Source organism: Xiphias gladius, chromosome 7 (assembly GCF_016859285.1).
Source record: "Xiphias gladius isolate SHS-SW01 ecotype Sanya breed wild chromosome 7, ASM1685928v1, whole genome shotgun sequence".
NCBI classification, from domain to species: Eukaryota; Metazoa; Chordata; class Actinopteri; order Istiophoriformes; family Xiphiidae; genus Xiphias; species Xiphias gladius.
In genome coordinates this window covers 26,865,596-26,881,197 of record NC_053406.1, presented here as the reverse complement: position 1 = coordinate 26,881,197, position 15,602 = coordinate 26,865,596, and the positions used below count along the sequence as shown (strand labels likewise).

Sequence of the window (15,602 nt, the reverse complement as noted above, 5' to 3'; positions counted from 1 at the left end):
GCCCCCTTAAAGGTGCTAATGTGAAAAGTGCCACCTCAGCATCTGTCCACTGCCATTTGTCTCTACATACAGAGGCACAGCGGACAACGACGTAATCTAAGTTATCAGTGTTTTCTGATGCTGGGTTTTACGATGTAGAACTGAGATTCTGCTCCACGGTTTCAGTCCGACGAGAATCAGAGAACAGAATCTGTGTAGAACAATTCAGCAGATCAACACACCGCAGACGCCGTTGTGCGTCTGCTCTCAGGGCTCACAGGAAAACTTAACTGCTTGACGTGTTCAGTGCCTGAAGATTTTATCATCAGAAACCTGCACTGAGTCAAACTGTGACAACCCAACAACAGCAAAAAAGAAACTTTCCAACACACACTGACAGGCAAAAGCTGTGTATGACATCAGTGCAGTTAAAAATAGAAGCTACTGGTTTTACTGTGAAATGTGTTTATGATAAATGATCGCTGACTGAAAAGTTTCATCAGACTCACTGAAGCTTCAGAAAAACCGGTTAAACCCTCTGACGTCTCTTCTCATGTGTTCGTGGAGGAGTTTTCACTGGAATGTAACCACATTAAACTACATCCATCACTGCCGACTGAAAACTCCAAAGCATTCATAGCGAAGTAAAGGCTGAATATCACTTCGGGGTCATGTAGTTAGAAATAATGTGACAGAAATCCTCAGAATCACATAAAACGCATCAAACGTGCTTCAGCTTTTCAGTGCGTGAAACACTCAGAGGCAAAAAAAACAGATTTACGGTGATGTCGGGTTGATAAAAGCGACAAGTGGTTCCTAGGTGCCAAATGAAGGCAGCGACTCAGTAACAATGACATAAGCAACAGTGCTGCTCAGACCGAACCTCATTTGCGAGCAACATGCAAATGAATGAATGTAAATGTAAGAAAACAAAGGCAAATAAAAATACAGTCGAATGAAACCAGCGTTCAGCCTGTAAGAGAGGAAATCAGACACAACAACGCATCGCGGGTAACATCAGATCAGAGAGAAACTGGTTCAGGTTGTCAGAGCCGAAGGCCTCAATCGGTGATCGATCAGGATTCAGTTTCTACACGAAGAGCCAAAAATCCTGCCGAGCTTCTGGGATCCAAACTCAACGAGCAGCAGCTCTTATACACCCGAACTGCAGACAGACAGGTAGCGAGTGCCGTCTGGTGACATCGGGGAGCAGGCTGAGGCCACGCCCCCCCCCGGTCAACACGTCAGGCATCAGTATCGCGCTGAATTTCTTCAGTAGCTACCTTTCACTGCAGCGACCTTCATCGGGGATTTCTGTGTGTAGTCACGTGTGCAAAGGACGACTGCTTCTGCACATCAATATTACAAATTCATCTTTTCTTCTCTCTTCACCATCGGAGTCGAATAGCTTTGTAAGGGAACTCGTGCCCCAGCGTTAAAACATTTGGGAAGTATTATTATCAGATTATCAGAAATAATTTAGTAACACCTGACGTACCTGGTACCAAGCAAACTACAGGAACTGATTGAGCCTCGTGAACGCATCTCTTTTAAAACGGTGCAGAGGCCTGAGGTCTGATGTAGTATCCCAGTTATAGTGGTTTCAGTCACAGTGGGTGTTATTTTATCAGTCAGGACCAAACACTATACACTGTAAAACAGACGCCACACATGCATTCAAACCATTCAGTGAGATTTTGTATCATAACATTAATTTGTGCATTTGTCCATTCATCCATCTTAATCGTTCAGTTTTTATTCTTTGACAGAAATTCTAATACATTTCTTTTTTTTTTCTTTTTTCAGAGGTTACTTTCTATTTACATTTAGATCTTATTTTCATTATGGGAAAAAAGCTGTGAATAATCATTTTTGTCACAGTTTCTCTGATAAATCTAACACTGATAATAGAGAAGCTGACAACAAAAATCTTCACGTAGCCGAAAATAAGGATCGGGATGTTACACTCCACATAAACAGGTCTGGCTGCAGAGGTTCTGCGGGACGCAGCCGGTCACGGTCCATCTTTGAGGAGGTTCTCGAAGCTTCTGAGTTTGTCTTACAGGTCCCTGAGGAAGTTCCAGGAGACCCAGGAATGGTTGTAGAGATCCTTGTGAAGTTTTTTGGAAGCGTCTAGATGATGTTTTTCCTCTAATGCTGCGAACCGTGTGTTTCATTTCCTCCCTTCTTTTTAACAACTGACACCAGTACAGCAATGGTCCAGAGTCTGCTGGTGCCCTTAACTCCTAAATTACTAACGTGCTGTAATTATTCCTAACCATAAGACACTGTGAGGGTATGTAACCAATGGTACAAATCGTTGCTGGTTTGTGGTACTGACAGGTCATGAGGGCACGAGGAGGTTCTAGGGGTGTTTGGGGAAACATTACTCCGGTCCTTTTTTCCCCACTGTCTCTGGAGGACAGTCCTGTGGTCGTTTAACAATTTGTATTGCTTCTGTTGTTCCATAATACAACGCTCAACAGCAGCTGCATATGGCTGATAAAAAATAAAAAGATGTTGGACAACTTTGAAAACACTCAGAAAACACAAATGAATAAATCCTGGAAAAACATTTTTGCTTAACATTTGCGAAGGTTTGAAATTTGATGTTGGAAGTAGTGTTACAATATCTTGGACAGTGAACCTCCTGCCAAAACACTCATTTTACTTTCAGTCAAGTTCTCAAAGTCCTAACAAAGCATCAAAAGTAAGACTGAAAACCTTTGCACTACTTTACTCTAAGCTTAGGTTAATGTAAACCCCCAGAGGCTGCTGGTGTCGATCAGGTACCAAGTCTCCCAGGTCAAAGGTCATTTCAGCACGTCAACATGTCTGTCCCCGAGGCATCTTCACACTAGCCACAGTTTCCACTAATTCCCTCAGAAGCAAATTATAGTCCGAGCTGTTAACCAGTGAGACCAATCAGCCTGAGCGGCCCTCAGCACTGGTTTCACTGGTCCACAGGGGGCTGATAATGACCTCCCCTCAGACACCTCTGTGACAACACACATCAGGACGGACAGTTCAACCAGCGACATTTCTTTTCTTGAGTGAATGTTAGTGTTAATTCTGTCAACGAAAACTATGACAAAAAACATTTGTTGACTACCTATTTTTTCACAACAAAAACAAGGCTAAAACTAAATAAAAAGTAACCTTTGAAAACGACAACTAAGACAACAATTTCACAAGCGAGTAGACACTAACCGATAATGTGTAAGACGGACGAATGGACAAGCTGGAATGCAAAGTCTTATTCAACACCCTGCATCTGTGGAATCATACACTTCAGCTCCTGATTAGCCACCTCCCAAAATATCTCTTGTTCAGAAGATGATTTAGCCACTTGACCGTGTGCGCTACTGTTAATAGGGAACACCTTCAAAAGTTATGTCTCCGTCAGTTGGATAATTTCACCTGACGTTACCTGTTCTTGGAAGAAACGGACTTATGGACTGAAGTGGCAACAAAACAGCCGAAACAAACCACTCAAACATGCAGGCAGCACGAAGACATTTATAAAGAGAGAAGATAATGTAACTATCAGATGCTGTGGATGCGGAGGTAACGTTACTTGACGTTACTTTCAGTCAGCTATCTTTAGTATTGCTATCAGGAGGACTGAGGAAGTTACAGGATTAATGTCGGCGGTCCTCTAGACGTTTGCTAAACAAAGATCATAGTATTGATGTTTCCCGAACATATAGTGTCTCCCCGCAAACTAAACCCAGAAAATGATCGGTTTCTGAGTGAACAAGTGAGTGAATCCAGCTTCTGAATGACCCACAACTCTGCAGTGAAGAGCTCAGGTACAGTAGAGCCTCCAGCTTTGAGGTCTTCCAAAGGAACAAATCCACGTGGGGAGTTCTGTTTTGGAAAACCTGGGTTTACACAACAGCATGGGTGGCTAGGTCCATCGCTTATCTTGTGGACGTTCAAAATTTTACTGTTGGCATGCAGGTTTTTGAGGAAGATTATTTTGAAGGTCAGGCTCCACTCCCTTATGCTTTTTCCCCCCCCGGACGTAAATGAAGTTTTCCTTAGCCAGCTACTATACTCATGCGCCGATTACTACGTTGCTTCGTAGCAGTCAACCAAGCCAGGTTGAGTCTGAGGATTGGGGGACAACCATCTAATGACACCACTTGAACCGTTTACAGTACAAACACACACAAAACACTGTGATAAATGCGAGGTCCCTCGAAGCAGTAGGCTGCATGCGTCTGAATCCTTGGCCTGTAGCGGGCGAGGACCTCGGTCAAGGGGGGTTGGCGAATGCAGCTTTTAACGTTGGTATATAGTAAAAGGCCCCACACATAGCTGAGGCAGCACTGGCAATCCTTCCCTCATCTTCACTCGTCTTTTCAGCTGTGTGGAAACATCATTGATAAAGTCTACTGTGTGAATTACTCTACTGACAAACTGGCATGTTGTGACACCAGAACACATAACATTTACGGACTATTTGCTAGTGTCTTCTCAGTCTTTGTTCCTCTAATTTTAATCCTGTACACTTACATGAGGATTCTCTGGATTCTCTTTTTGTGGTTCTAAACAGACAAGACAAAAAGCTGTCAGCGCCTGCAACCCTCACCTTGTGTCTCTGTCAAACTTTTCTTTTATTGGGGTTGTTGCATGTCTTTCTGTCATTATACCGTTCATCGCTGTACCGCAGGAACTGAAAAATGTCCAAAATCCGTAACATATGTGAGTCTGTTTTGTTCTTAAGTGTAGATCATCTGAGTGATTTGTTTAGCTTGAGTAACAAGAAAAATCAAAACAAGGACGCCATTGACTCGCCAACCAGCTTATAACCAAGGATGCACTGATTTGATCCACTGGATCTATGTCAGTCTCCATACTGGCCTTATTGGGCAGATCAAGATTCACAATTTTTTGTTCTGGCCTGCTCATGTGATGCAGGGACCTAATTTCAGATACCTGCTGTAGGTATTGTGAAACTTTGTAACTGAAAATGCCATTTGCGGTTAGCTAACTTTACCAACGTTACACACACATACTGTATACAGTGGCTTCAGAAAGTCTCCAGACCCTTTCAGTTTCCGCACACTTTGTGTTTTAGATTTAATCTTGAATTGATAAAAATGCTATTTCTCAATAGACTGTTTTTTTTTGAGTATTTAGAAATTTTTGCAAGTGTATTAAAAATCAAAAACTGAAATCTCTCTGACGTACTCAGTCCCTTCATTGTGGCTCCACACTGTGGTCAGGTGCATCCTCTTTGTTTTAATTATCCTTGAGATGAGTCAAGAACTGGACTGGAGTCCAACTGTGGCAAATTGAACTTATTGGACATAATTTAGAAAGGCTCACACCTTTGTATATAAGGTCCCACAATTCAAACTGCATGTCAGGACAAAACCAAATCATTAAGTTCAAGGAACTCTCTGTAGACCTCCGCAGTTAAAATTGTGGCAAGGCTTAGATGAGGGCAACGGTATAAAACAAGTTCTAAAGCTTTGAGTGTTCCCAGGAGCACAGTGGCCTCAATCACTGTGACATGGAAGAAGTCTGGAACCAGCAGGACTATTCCTAGAGTTGACTGGGTCAGGGAAGTGAGCAGGAACCCAACGGTCACTCTAAAGCCGGGCTCAGACTATGGGAGTTTAGGGCCGATTTAATCCCGATTAATCCCTCCAGACAACTGCAGGAGAATTACATTAACAGATTATCTGGTACTGTGAGGGGTTTACAGATCCGGTCTTAAACCTCTTGAACTGCTCGCAGACTTATCGAGGCCACCCCAATTCAAATCAGATATGTTTGATATTTAGGAGTTAAAATTTGGATGACTACGATTATGATTACGTCAGTCCCGGAGCAGCTGACGGTGTTGCCAGGCAATAGTAAGCAATCTAGCCCTTGAGGCTAATGTTAGCTAGCATACTACTGTTGACAGATACAGTTAAAATATCACCAGAACAGCGAGAACTGGAGGTTTTATCAAATATTCTGATCATACAAAATTGATTAATTTGCATTTATTTCTGAAGATATTCTAAATTCTGTACTTAAATTCAGGGTGTCAGTATAATTTCAACCGGGACTGTGCAGCGACACAGGGAAAGTTCTGCATATGTACTGAAATCAATCATTTGCAAAAGTATTCAGAACCTTAATGTATTTACATGTTACCACAATACAACAGAAAAACGCAGTAACGACATATTTGGTCAAAATTGAGTTAAGACCTGTATCTGACTCTGACATCTGTTTTACTACGTAACATATTGTTCCATTGAACTGTGTTATTGCTGTGAAAGCCACTTTATAAATCTGCTGTAACTAAAAACAGCGCTAAGATCCAAACAGCCAGCTAGCTAGCTAAAGCAAGAGTGCTAAAAGTGAAGGCTAGCTGGTTAGATAGCCACGGCTAGCCTAGGGTCAAGCTAAAACAAAAATCTGGTTCTGAGATTTCCATTTTGATGAACTGACATCTTGGGTATTCGGTTAGCGACCTAGTCTCCTATCAGAACAGAGCTAGGTCTGGAAATGCTCAAAATTAAGTTTATATACGGTTTAAAAAGCGTAAGAACTAAAATGGACAGGAGAGCTGAAGGAACACAGTTTGGTTGTGGGTACTGTGTTTTTCCCTTTTATCCGTGTTTTTTAAGTATAATGTAGATTCTATGGCAATTCTATATTTTATTATTATTCTATATTTTGTTATTACTTTATTATGTTATTACTATTTTATTACAACCTTTCACTCTTTTACGCTGTCACACTTTTTCAACTTTCTGCTTCTGTGGTTACTGCACTCTACCTTTGTAGGTCAGTATCTTTGTATACAGTATGATACATATATTAGACATTATGCACTCATACGAATACATGTATATACAGTATATATATATTATCAAAAACAAACACACACTCAGTCAGTGTGATAGTGAGGTCACACTGCTGCTGTGGGTGCTTCTGTCTTGAGTTTCATCTCAGTTAGAACAGAGCTGGTATGATTCACACACTGTCATAAACTATGTTTTTTAAGTTTTAAGGTATTTGTCACATTGAAGTTCTCGATCGTGATTTTCTTCTATTTACATACCAACTATTATTTGTGTGTTTGCTGGTTTCATAATTTCCAGAAAAAGACATTCACCTTTGCAAAACTGTCAAAATGTAAGATTTACTGAGAAGATTCTCAGTCATCCAGGTCACGGTGTTCTGGAAGTGCTCTGCCAAGGCAACTGGACTTGCTTGAAGTTCTTGAAGACGTTTAGTCTCTCATCCGAAAGGCTCCTTCAGTTCTACCCGACTAGTGGGGAGGTCCAGGTGTTTATCCTCTGGTGAGATCAGCGACACCTGTGAGTCGTTGAGGTCACGTGAGTCGTTGACCCACCCTGCCATCATGTGAGTTGTTGAGGTCGCATGAGTCCTGGTGTGGATGGGTGCTCAGCTGTCCGTGGAGTGAACTTAGAACTGCATTGTAGGCGGCTGACAGGTGCTGTCTCAGACCACCTCTTCTGTTTAGTGACGGTTGTTCCAGATTGACAAAGATGGCTTCTTTCACTCCTCTCTCAAACCGTCGGTCTACTCTGGCCAAAGTGCGTGCATCACTGTCCTGAAAAGAGTGTCCTTTGTCCTTAAGATGCAGGTGGACTGCTGAGTCCTGACCTGAGGAACTGTCTCTCCCCTGTTGTGCCATGCGCTCACGTAGCGGTTGTTTAGTTTCCCCAATAATCGAAACAACATTGTCATTCCCTACGTTGCTGGAAAACCAGGAGGATCTTTTATAAACACAACATCCCTGTGCATTTCAAGCCCGGTAACACTCTGAGGCAAAAACTTGTCCACCCTAAGGACAAAATACCCAGGCACAAGCATAACAACGTAGTTTACGCAGTCCAACGCAGCGAGGAATCCGCAGACCTGTACACTGGGGAAACTAAACAACGGCTACATGAGCGCGTGGCACAACACAGGAGAGCCAGTTCCTCAGGTGCTGTAAAATGTACCTTTATCCTAATGACTTGTTCTAACACTTACATTGCTCTTTACATACAAAATCTAAGAAATGTAAATACCCAATCAAGTATTGGTGCTTCTGAATTGCACAAAATTCAGTACAACAAAAATGTATTTTATTACTTTGAAGATTTATGAAAAACAAGCGCCTTATTCATCTTCATTAGAGCATTTCAAATGCCTGATTATGATCCGGTGTCACAGACATAATCAATATTAGTTTTGAAATATTTATCTTTAAATAGACAGACAATTAATCAATATCAATTCTCATAGTTTATTAATGGTTTAAATGCTGAGGATTTACAGCTTTCCTCTGTTTTATATTATTAGAATATTAAATATCATTGGCTTTCCGACCTGTTGGACGGACAAAACAAGACATTTAAAAATGTCATCTTGAATTATGCAAACTTCCGATGGGAATATTCACTATTTTGTTTTGACATTTTAAAGTCAGAACAATTAATTAAACAATCAAGAAATAATTAGTACATAAGTCCTGAACAAGTACGTTCTGTATATGTCCACAACTACAAGGTTAACTTTGCTTCCAATTTCAATTTTAAATGTCATTGTCATGACCCATGTATTTGTAGTGAGTGGAGTATTCAGTATTTCAGTATTCACCTCAACTGCCCATGCCCAATTACTGACACCTGAATTTTTAAGAGAAGGAAAAAAATCTTGGCACTTGTTTGCATCTAGTTTTGGTTCGTATGGAAGTTGAATGCACTCTTTGTAAGCCACTTTAGACCATGTCTCTCAGATCGAGTAAAACTCAACAAAGATCACCTTTCACAAAGTACAGAGATATATTTGTGCAGAAATTGATCTGGAGAGCAAAATCAACCCTAAGCCGTCTCGTAAGACTTGCGTGTTTAACTTTGTTCCTCGCCACACGGATTATGAACCAGAGACACCATTACTGTTAACACTGATGAAGTCAGGAAAGGAATTCATTTATTGCTTTTTCATCTATGTAAAGTTGAACTGCACGGATCTGCTGCCTGACCTACACTTCACCACACATCGGACGTTTACATATGACGCAGATTTGGGACATTTTCAGCTTGTACAGTACAGGGGTAAAGGTGTGTTAGAAAATGATCAAAAATTTTTTTTTAAATCACATCTTATAAGGTACACTACTCATATTAAATATGCTCTCTAACACTTCAAAGAAACACCCACAAGAGAAGCTGAGCAGAGAAGCAAGGTGAGGTGTGCAGGTACTGACGGCTTTTTGTCTGGTCCGCTTGGAACCAGAAAAACAAACTTTGAGAATCCTCATGTAAGTGTACAGGATTAAAATTAGAGGAATGATGATTGAGATAACTGTGTAAATGAGCCCATAAATATGTTATTCACTCTGGTGTCAGAGTCAGGCCAGTTTGACATCGTTACTGATGTTCCCACACAGCTGTAAAGGTGAACTCAAAGTCAAGATGAATATACAGTATCTTTGAGTTGACCTACACTTTCCAACAGAACAGGTTTTTACATATGTTACGGATTGTGGACATTTTCAGTCCATACATTACAGGGTTAAAGAGAGGCGGGCATGTCAGAAAGTACAATGACAAAAAAATGTTTAACACATTTGGTGCAGCGTTCCCCTCAAACCTGTTCAATAACATTTGACAACAACAACCAAAAGAGAAGTTGAGCAGCGAAGCAAGGTGAGGTGTGCAGGTACTGACGGCTTTTTGTCTGGTCCGCTTGGAACCAGAAAAACAAACCTTGAGAATCCTCATGTAAGTGTACAGGATTAAAATGAGAGGAACAAACAGTGTGGGAAAAGCGACAGAGAGCCCATAAATGTTATTCACGCTGGTGTCAGAACAGGCCAGTTTGAAAATGGAGTAGTTTCCACAGAAAACGTCGTTAATGATGTTCCCGCACAGCTGTAAAGAGGAACTTAAGGAGATTGCAATAACAACTACAAGAAAAGGATATAACCATGTTACGGTAATAAGCATGGCAACCTTGTTATGTGTCATACGTGTGTTATACTGTAGAGGATAACATATAGCGAGGTATCTGTCATAAGACATGACGGCTAAATTTAAAAATTCTACGCACACATATGTATACACGGAGAAAATCTGCAAGAAACAAAAGAAAGTAGAAACAGTGTGAATGTCGGAGAGGATCTGAAGCAGAAGGAATGGAAACAACCCTGTGCTACCGTACAGTTCATTTACAAACAGGCTGCACAGAAACAGGTACATAGGTTCGTGTAGGCTTCTGTTCATGCAGATCACCGCAATCAGCAAAACAGTGGCACAGACTATAAAAACATACAAAGACATAATCAATGTAAAATATAAATATTTAAAATAACCGGTGTCAAAGTAGGCAGCAAGGGTGAAATATGAAACCTGTGTTGCATTTACCATGATGCTTCTGGTCTACAAATCAATAATAACCCTCCACAAGATGAACTAACTATAAAATTGTGTTACAGAGTTGTAGAGGTTTAGTAAAACTTCTAAAGCTTTGCCTGCTTAGGACTGTTTGCAGCCAAAGCATTAAACGCCACGAGTATTAAATTTACAAACAGTAAAGAAAAGTATTATCACAAAGACAATTTGGAAACATTCCCCAAATTAACCATTTACCAGTTGTATTGTATCACATCAAATCAAGACATTACACAACACAGTTAATGACACTGTGTGAATCTTAACATTCACCTTCTGCAGTTATACTCTGAGTCCCTCCTAATGAGCTGAAACTCTACTTCTGGTTCTTTTAACCTTTTCCAATCAAGAGACGCCCACGGCAGCAAGACCGACCTCACTATCAAAAGAGTCACCGGTTGATACCGATTTCTAATTCAGGCTTTGAAAAGCAGCAACCTGCTTGTTTTGCACAAGGTGCAGAGAAAGCTCATTGAAAGCACATATAAAGAAAATGAAGTGGTTTTGCTTTTTCTTTCTCATTATTTAACATTTCAGTCTTTAAGTGGATGTCATTATCGAATAATATCCATAGCAGTGCAGTCACACTAAATCCACCTTCCATTCCTGGCAAATTTATGCCTCCTTGTTCACATCAATCAGACTTCAATCCGATTCAGCTGTGACCCGCGACATAGCAATGTTGTGCCACGTCCAGTTTCAGAAAGTAAAAGGTTAAAGTTGAAGGTTAAATCATTCGTAAAGTTGTGCTTGAAAATACAATTTTATCACTGTAATCCTAATTTTGTACACTGTGCGCATTTGATTTGCGTCAGTGTTATTTATAAGTGGTAACTATCCAAAAAGTTGACGTTGCACCCGACACAAGGTTAAATGGTTCATGTATTTTGTTGATACTGGCAGCCACAAAGTCCTGTAAGAAGCTGCCATTATTCAGTTTGCCAGAGTAATAACCTGTCGGACGCAAGAGTGCGAACTGACCAGTAGGTGGCGGACGGTGCCGTGTAGCCAATCGTGTTGTTAGTAGCAATTCAAACAGACCCAGACTGGTCAGAGCCTGAAAATCCCACCCCTTCTCCCTCATGGCAAACCTTCCCAAGAAACTGTGTACAGAACAGAACTATGCGGTAAAATGGTCAAACGTCCACGAACGCACCGACGCTCTTGCGTGATTTTTTGCCTCGCAGCTTTTGAAATTAAAGCACAGTTTATAGGCAGAAGCCTAACTCTTCAGACTCAAACCTGAAACCTCAAGTAAACCTGCAAGAAATGTCCTGAATATACATCACAAACATTCAGAACAGAAATTCTGGGCCAGGTCAGAAAACAGAGGATAACTACTATTACGTGTACTCCCAACATGATCCCTATAAGATAACTCCATCCTGTACGTCTATAGCCCTTCAGCTGTGTTATCGAGGCCTGTCATCCCCAGTTTTTCACTCAATGGAGACGCATCTTTTTTCCCCCCTTTTGCTGCTTCAGCTGTGGAATATATTTGACTCTCACTCTTCCGGGGAGTTCTGTTTGCCTTTTGGATAACTTTTCCTGGTTCAGAGTGACTTTCATTCTGCATGTGAGCATGTGATACGCTCAAGGAGACACTGACTTGGACATTAAGAACTGTGGATGCTTCCAACTACTGTGTGTGTAAATGGGAAAGGTTGAATGTATGATTGGATTTTGTGGGAAAATACTGAAAATAGACTTGGAAAACACTAACCTCAGAGCTACCTTTGTCTCTTCTTATTTACAAAGCCGACACAATTAAAAAGCAACACATCATTCGAGTCTTAAAGGACAATCATATTTCACCCGTGTAGTTTTGGTTTGAATTTTCAAGCACACCTTTATGAATCATTTGATATTCCATAGACGACGTGAGGGAGTGGGATTGACCTCTTGCTCAGGAAGTATTGATTTTATGTTCCTGTATATATAACCGTACGGTGAGGTGTACGGTTACGTATGTGGAGCTGAAGTCATGTGTTTTCACAGAGGCCCTAGGTCAAAGGTCCTCAGAGGAGGCCTTGCAGTTTGAATAGGAGGAAATGCTTTGGACGTAAAGCCATAGGTTAGTGACGTTCTTCTGGAAAACAGCGGCCTTATTTAAGAGTCGGTGCTCAAGGCTGATTCTCAGAGCTGTTCACTGGCTTTACACCCTCTGACCAGCATCTGCAGATGCTTGATTTCACGCTGTTCTTCTTTGTAATAAACCTTTATATGCAATCAAGACGGCTTCAGCGGAGCCTCCTTCATCATCTTCACATCATCATCATCAACACCATCTAATAAACTACAACAGTCAAATAATACAAGCCCCAGGACAAGAGCATAACGTGTATACTACCCACTGGTTACACAAGATTTCATTACACTTTATTTCCTTCTGCATGCTACAAAACTCAAGCTGTGGCAGGTTCAATATATATTTGCATCACCAAGAGTTAAATTTTTGTCTCATCAGACCAGAGAATCTTTTTCAGATTATGCAGGCTGTTCCTCCCAGTCAAACCCTGCCGCTTCTATCCATCAATTCCCAAATAAACACTGAAGTCAACGAGCAGAGCTACGTTTCCCTCTCCACGACCCCGACCAGATCCTCCAAGAAGGTCGGGTATTCAGAGCGTTGCAGCAAACTGAAAAAGGACAAAGCCCCCGCTAAAGCCACAGAATTTCACTGCGCCTTTGAAATTTCTTTGCCAAAATGGACGCCACAATTGCACTATTCAAACTGATCGACAAAAACACAACCTCAACGGTGCAGCTCCACCCACCTCAGTGCAAACAGATCTGATGCATGCCAGCAATCTAGCTGTGTTTGGTTGTGTTTTGGATGATTGATATTAAAAAAACCCATGACCATAGTAATGGGAGAACTGTGCCATCCCCTGTTTTTCAGGTACAAGGGGTTTGGTTCTTTTAGAATTTATAGTTCGTGAAGATTTGGAGAATTTTTGTCTTGGCTTTTCTCTGACATCCCTAGGAAATCAGTAACAGTGTGTGATTTGATAAGGAGGTCCGACAGCTGCTATGGGCGTCCTGACTGGGTGAGGTTAAAAGAAGCAGAACGAGTTTCTCAGCTTAGTTGGGAGGGAGTCAAATTATGACGACAACAACCGAACAAATCTCTGTGAGGATTCATCCAATGTCACAACCTGTGTTATATTGACTTCAAATAAGGTTTAAATATTGGTAAGTTTGACAGATCTGTGACATTTGCTTTCATTCAGTTGAATCTGCTGTGTTATTTCGCCTATTACAGAAATTATCTATTATTTCTATCACAATCATGCATTTAAATTTGTGAGCAAATGTTGTATAATAACATAATGTGTTCATCCCTTGAAGAGCGTTAATATTTGCTCAGGAACTAAAGCAAGATCATGATCAACTCTACACAGTTTTCATATTTCACCCTTGCTGCCTACTTTGACACTGGACTTTTTAAATACTTATATTTCCTGGGTTATCTGACCTTTTATATTCTAATTGTTTGTGCCAACGTTTTGCTGATTGCGGTGATCTGCATGAACAGAAGCCTACACGAACCTATGTACCTGTTTCTGTGCAGCCTGTTTGTAAATGAACTGTATGGTAGCACAGGGTTGTTTCCATTCCTTCTGCTTCAGATCCTCTCCGACATTCACACTGTTTCTACTTCACTTTGTTTCCTGCAGGTTTTCTGTTTGTACTCTTATGGAGGTGTAGAATTTCTGACCTTAGCCGTCATGTCTTATGACAGATACCTCGCTATATGTTGTCCTCTACAGTATAACACATGTATGACATCTGACAAGATTGCTATGCTTACTGCTCTAATATGGTTCTACCCTTTTCTTATCAATACATTCATAGTTTCTTGTCTGACTGCCCCGTTACAGCTGTGTGGGAACATTATTGACAAAGTTTACTGTGACAACTATTATATTGTCAAACTGGCCTGTTCTGACACCAGAGTGAATAACATCTTTGGACTTGTTCACATGTTTACAGTTATCTTTGGTCTTATAATGTTGATTCTTTACACTTACACGAGGATTCTCAAAGTTTGTTTTTCTGGTTCCAAGCAGACCAGACAAAAAGCCGTCAGTACCTGCACACCTCACCTTGCTTCTCTGCTCAACTTCTCTTGCGGGTGTTTCTTTGAAATAGTACAGAGCAGATTTGATATAAACGGTTTACCCAATATATTGCGCATTTTTTTGTCATTATACTGGCTGACATGCCAGCCGCTCATCAATCCTTTACTGTACGGACTAAAAATGTCCAAAATACGCATTGCATACAAAAGTCTGCTCTTTAGGAAAAAAATGTGACTGCAAATGTTATCTGTCATCTCGATTAAAAAGAAAAATGAACATATTAAATGAGATACATTTTGACAAAACAATATTCAACTATAATGATATAATTTGACAAACTGCGACTGCATAGTTGACATTTTGTAATAAAACACGGGAAAAAGGTTGATTTCAATCATTCATTCGTTTTCTATGAATCAACAACAGTGTAGTCATGCACTGTTTTATTCTGTTCTACTTTTGAAATTTTCTGTTAATTTTCTGAAGTTTTCTGTTCTGTTATTAAGCACTTTTTAACTCTATTTGGAAAAGAATTCAGTCATTTTTATCATTTTTATTATTATTATTTAAATCTCATAGTGAATCATTCTGTTTAAAAACATTTTAATCCAGTTGATGACACATGATAACACACAGTCTATCTGCAGGAGGAAGACTTGAAGATGTGACTGAAAGCTCCAAAATCTTGTCTGAGCTTAATTATCTTTGTTACGTATACTGTTTGAAATTTTTGAGTAAAAACTTCCATCCTCACAATGTAACCTAATTCTCTGACTTGACTCAATCACTTCAAGCCCGGAGAGATACCTACCAAGTTTAAATGCACTTGTGAACCAACTAGTATGAATAATCAGGTGTTTGACACAGACAGATGGTGAGATTCTAAAATTAAGATGTAATTCGATATTCTAACGTGACAGACCGAGACAACGATATCTGTGATAATAATGTTTCATAATTAGTGCAGGGTATTGAAGCCCAGTACTTTTCTGGCACCAAGTGAAATGTGTCTGTCGCACTAAGTATCAAAAACTGTCAATAACCAAACGCTTTTTTCTGTAGGAAAACATGTTAATAAACCTAAAAGCTGCAACTTTTATGTTCACGCCTTGTGGAT

General features: G+C 40.4%; 2 protein-coding genes across 2 annotated transcripts; one reads left to right on the top strand and one right to left on the bottom strand.

Moving 5' to 3' along the window:
- Nucleotides 1-9,449: 9,449 nt before the first annotated feature.
- Nucleotides 9,450-12,679, bottom strand: LOC120792421 (olfactory receptor 11A1-like). Its single transcript, XM_040131591.1, has 2 exons — nucleotides 12,669-12,679; nucleotides 9,450-10,380 (listed from the first exon to the last, which is right to left on the bottom strand). The coding sequence occupies exons 1-2, from the start codon at nucleotides 12,677-12,679 to the stop codon at nucleotides 9,450-9,452; spliced, it is 942 nt and encodes a 313-aa protein (XP_039987525.1).
- Nucleotides 10,375-14,719, top strand: LOC120792420 (olfactory receptor 11A1-like). The gene is made up of 2 exons (XM_040131589.1): nucleotides 10,375-10,386; nucleotides 13,784-14,719. Exons 1-2 carry the CDS (start codon nucleotides 10,375-10,377, stop codon nucleotides 14,717-14,719), a joined length of 948 nt encoding a protein of 315 aa, XP_039987523.1.
- Nucleotides 14,720-15,602: the final 883 nt, after the last annotated feature.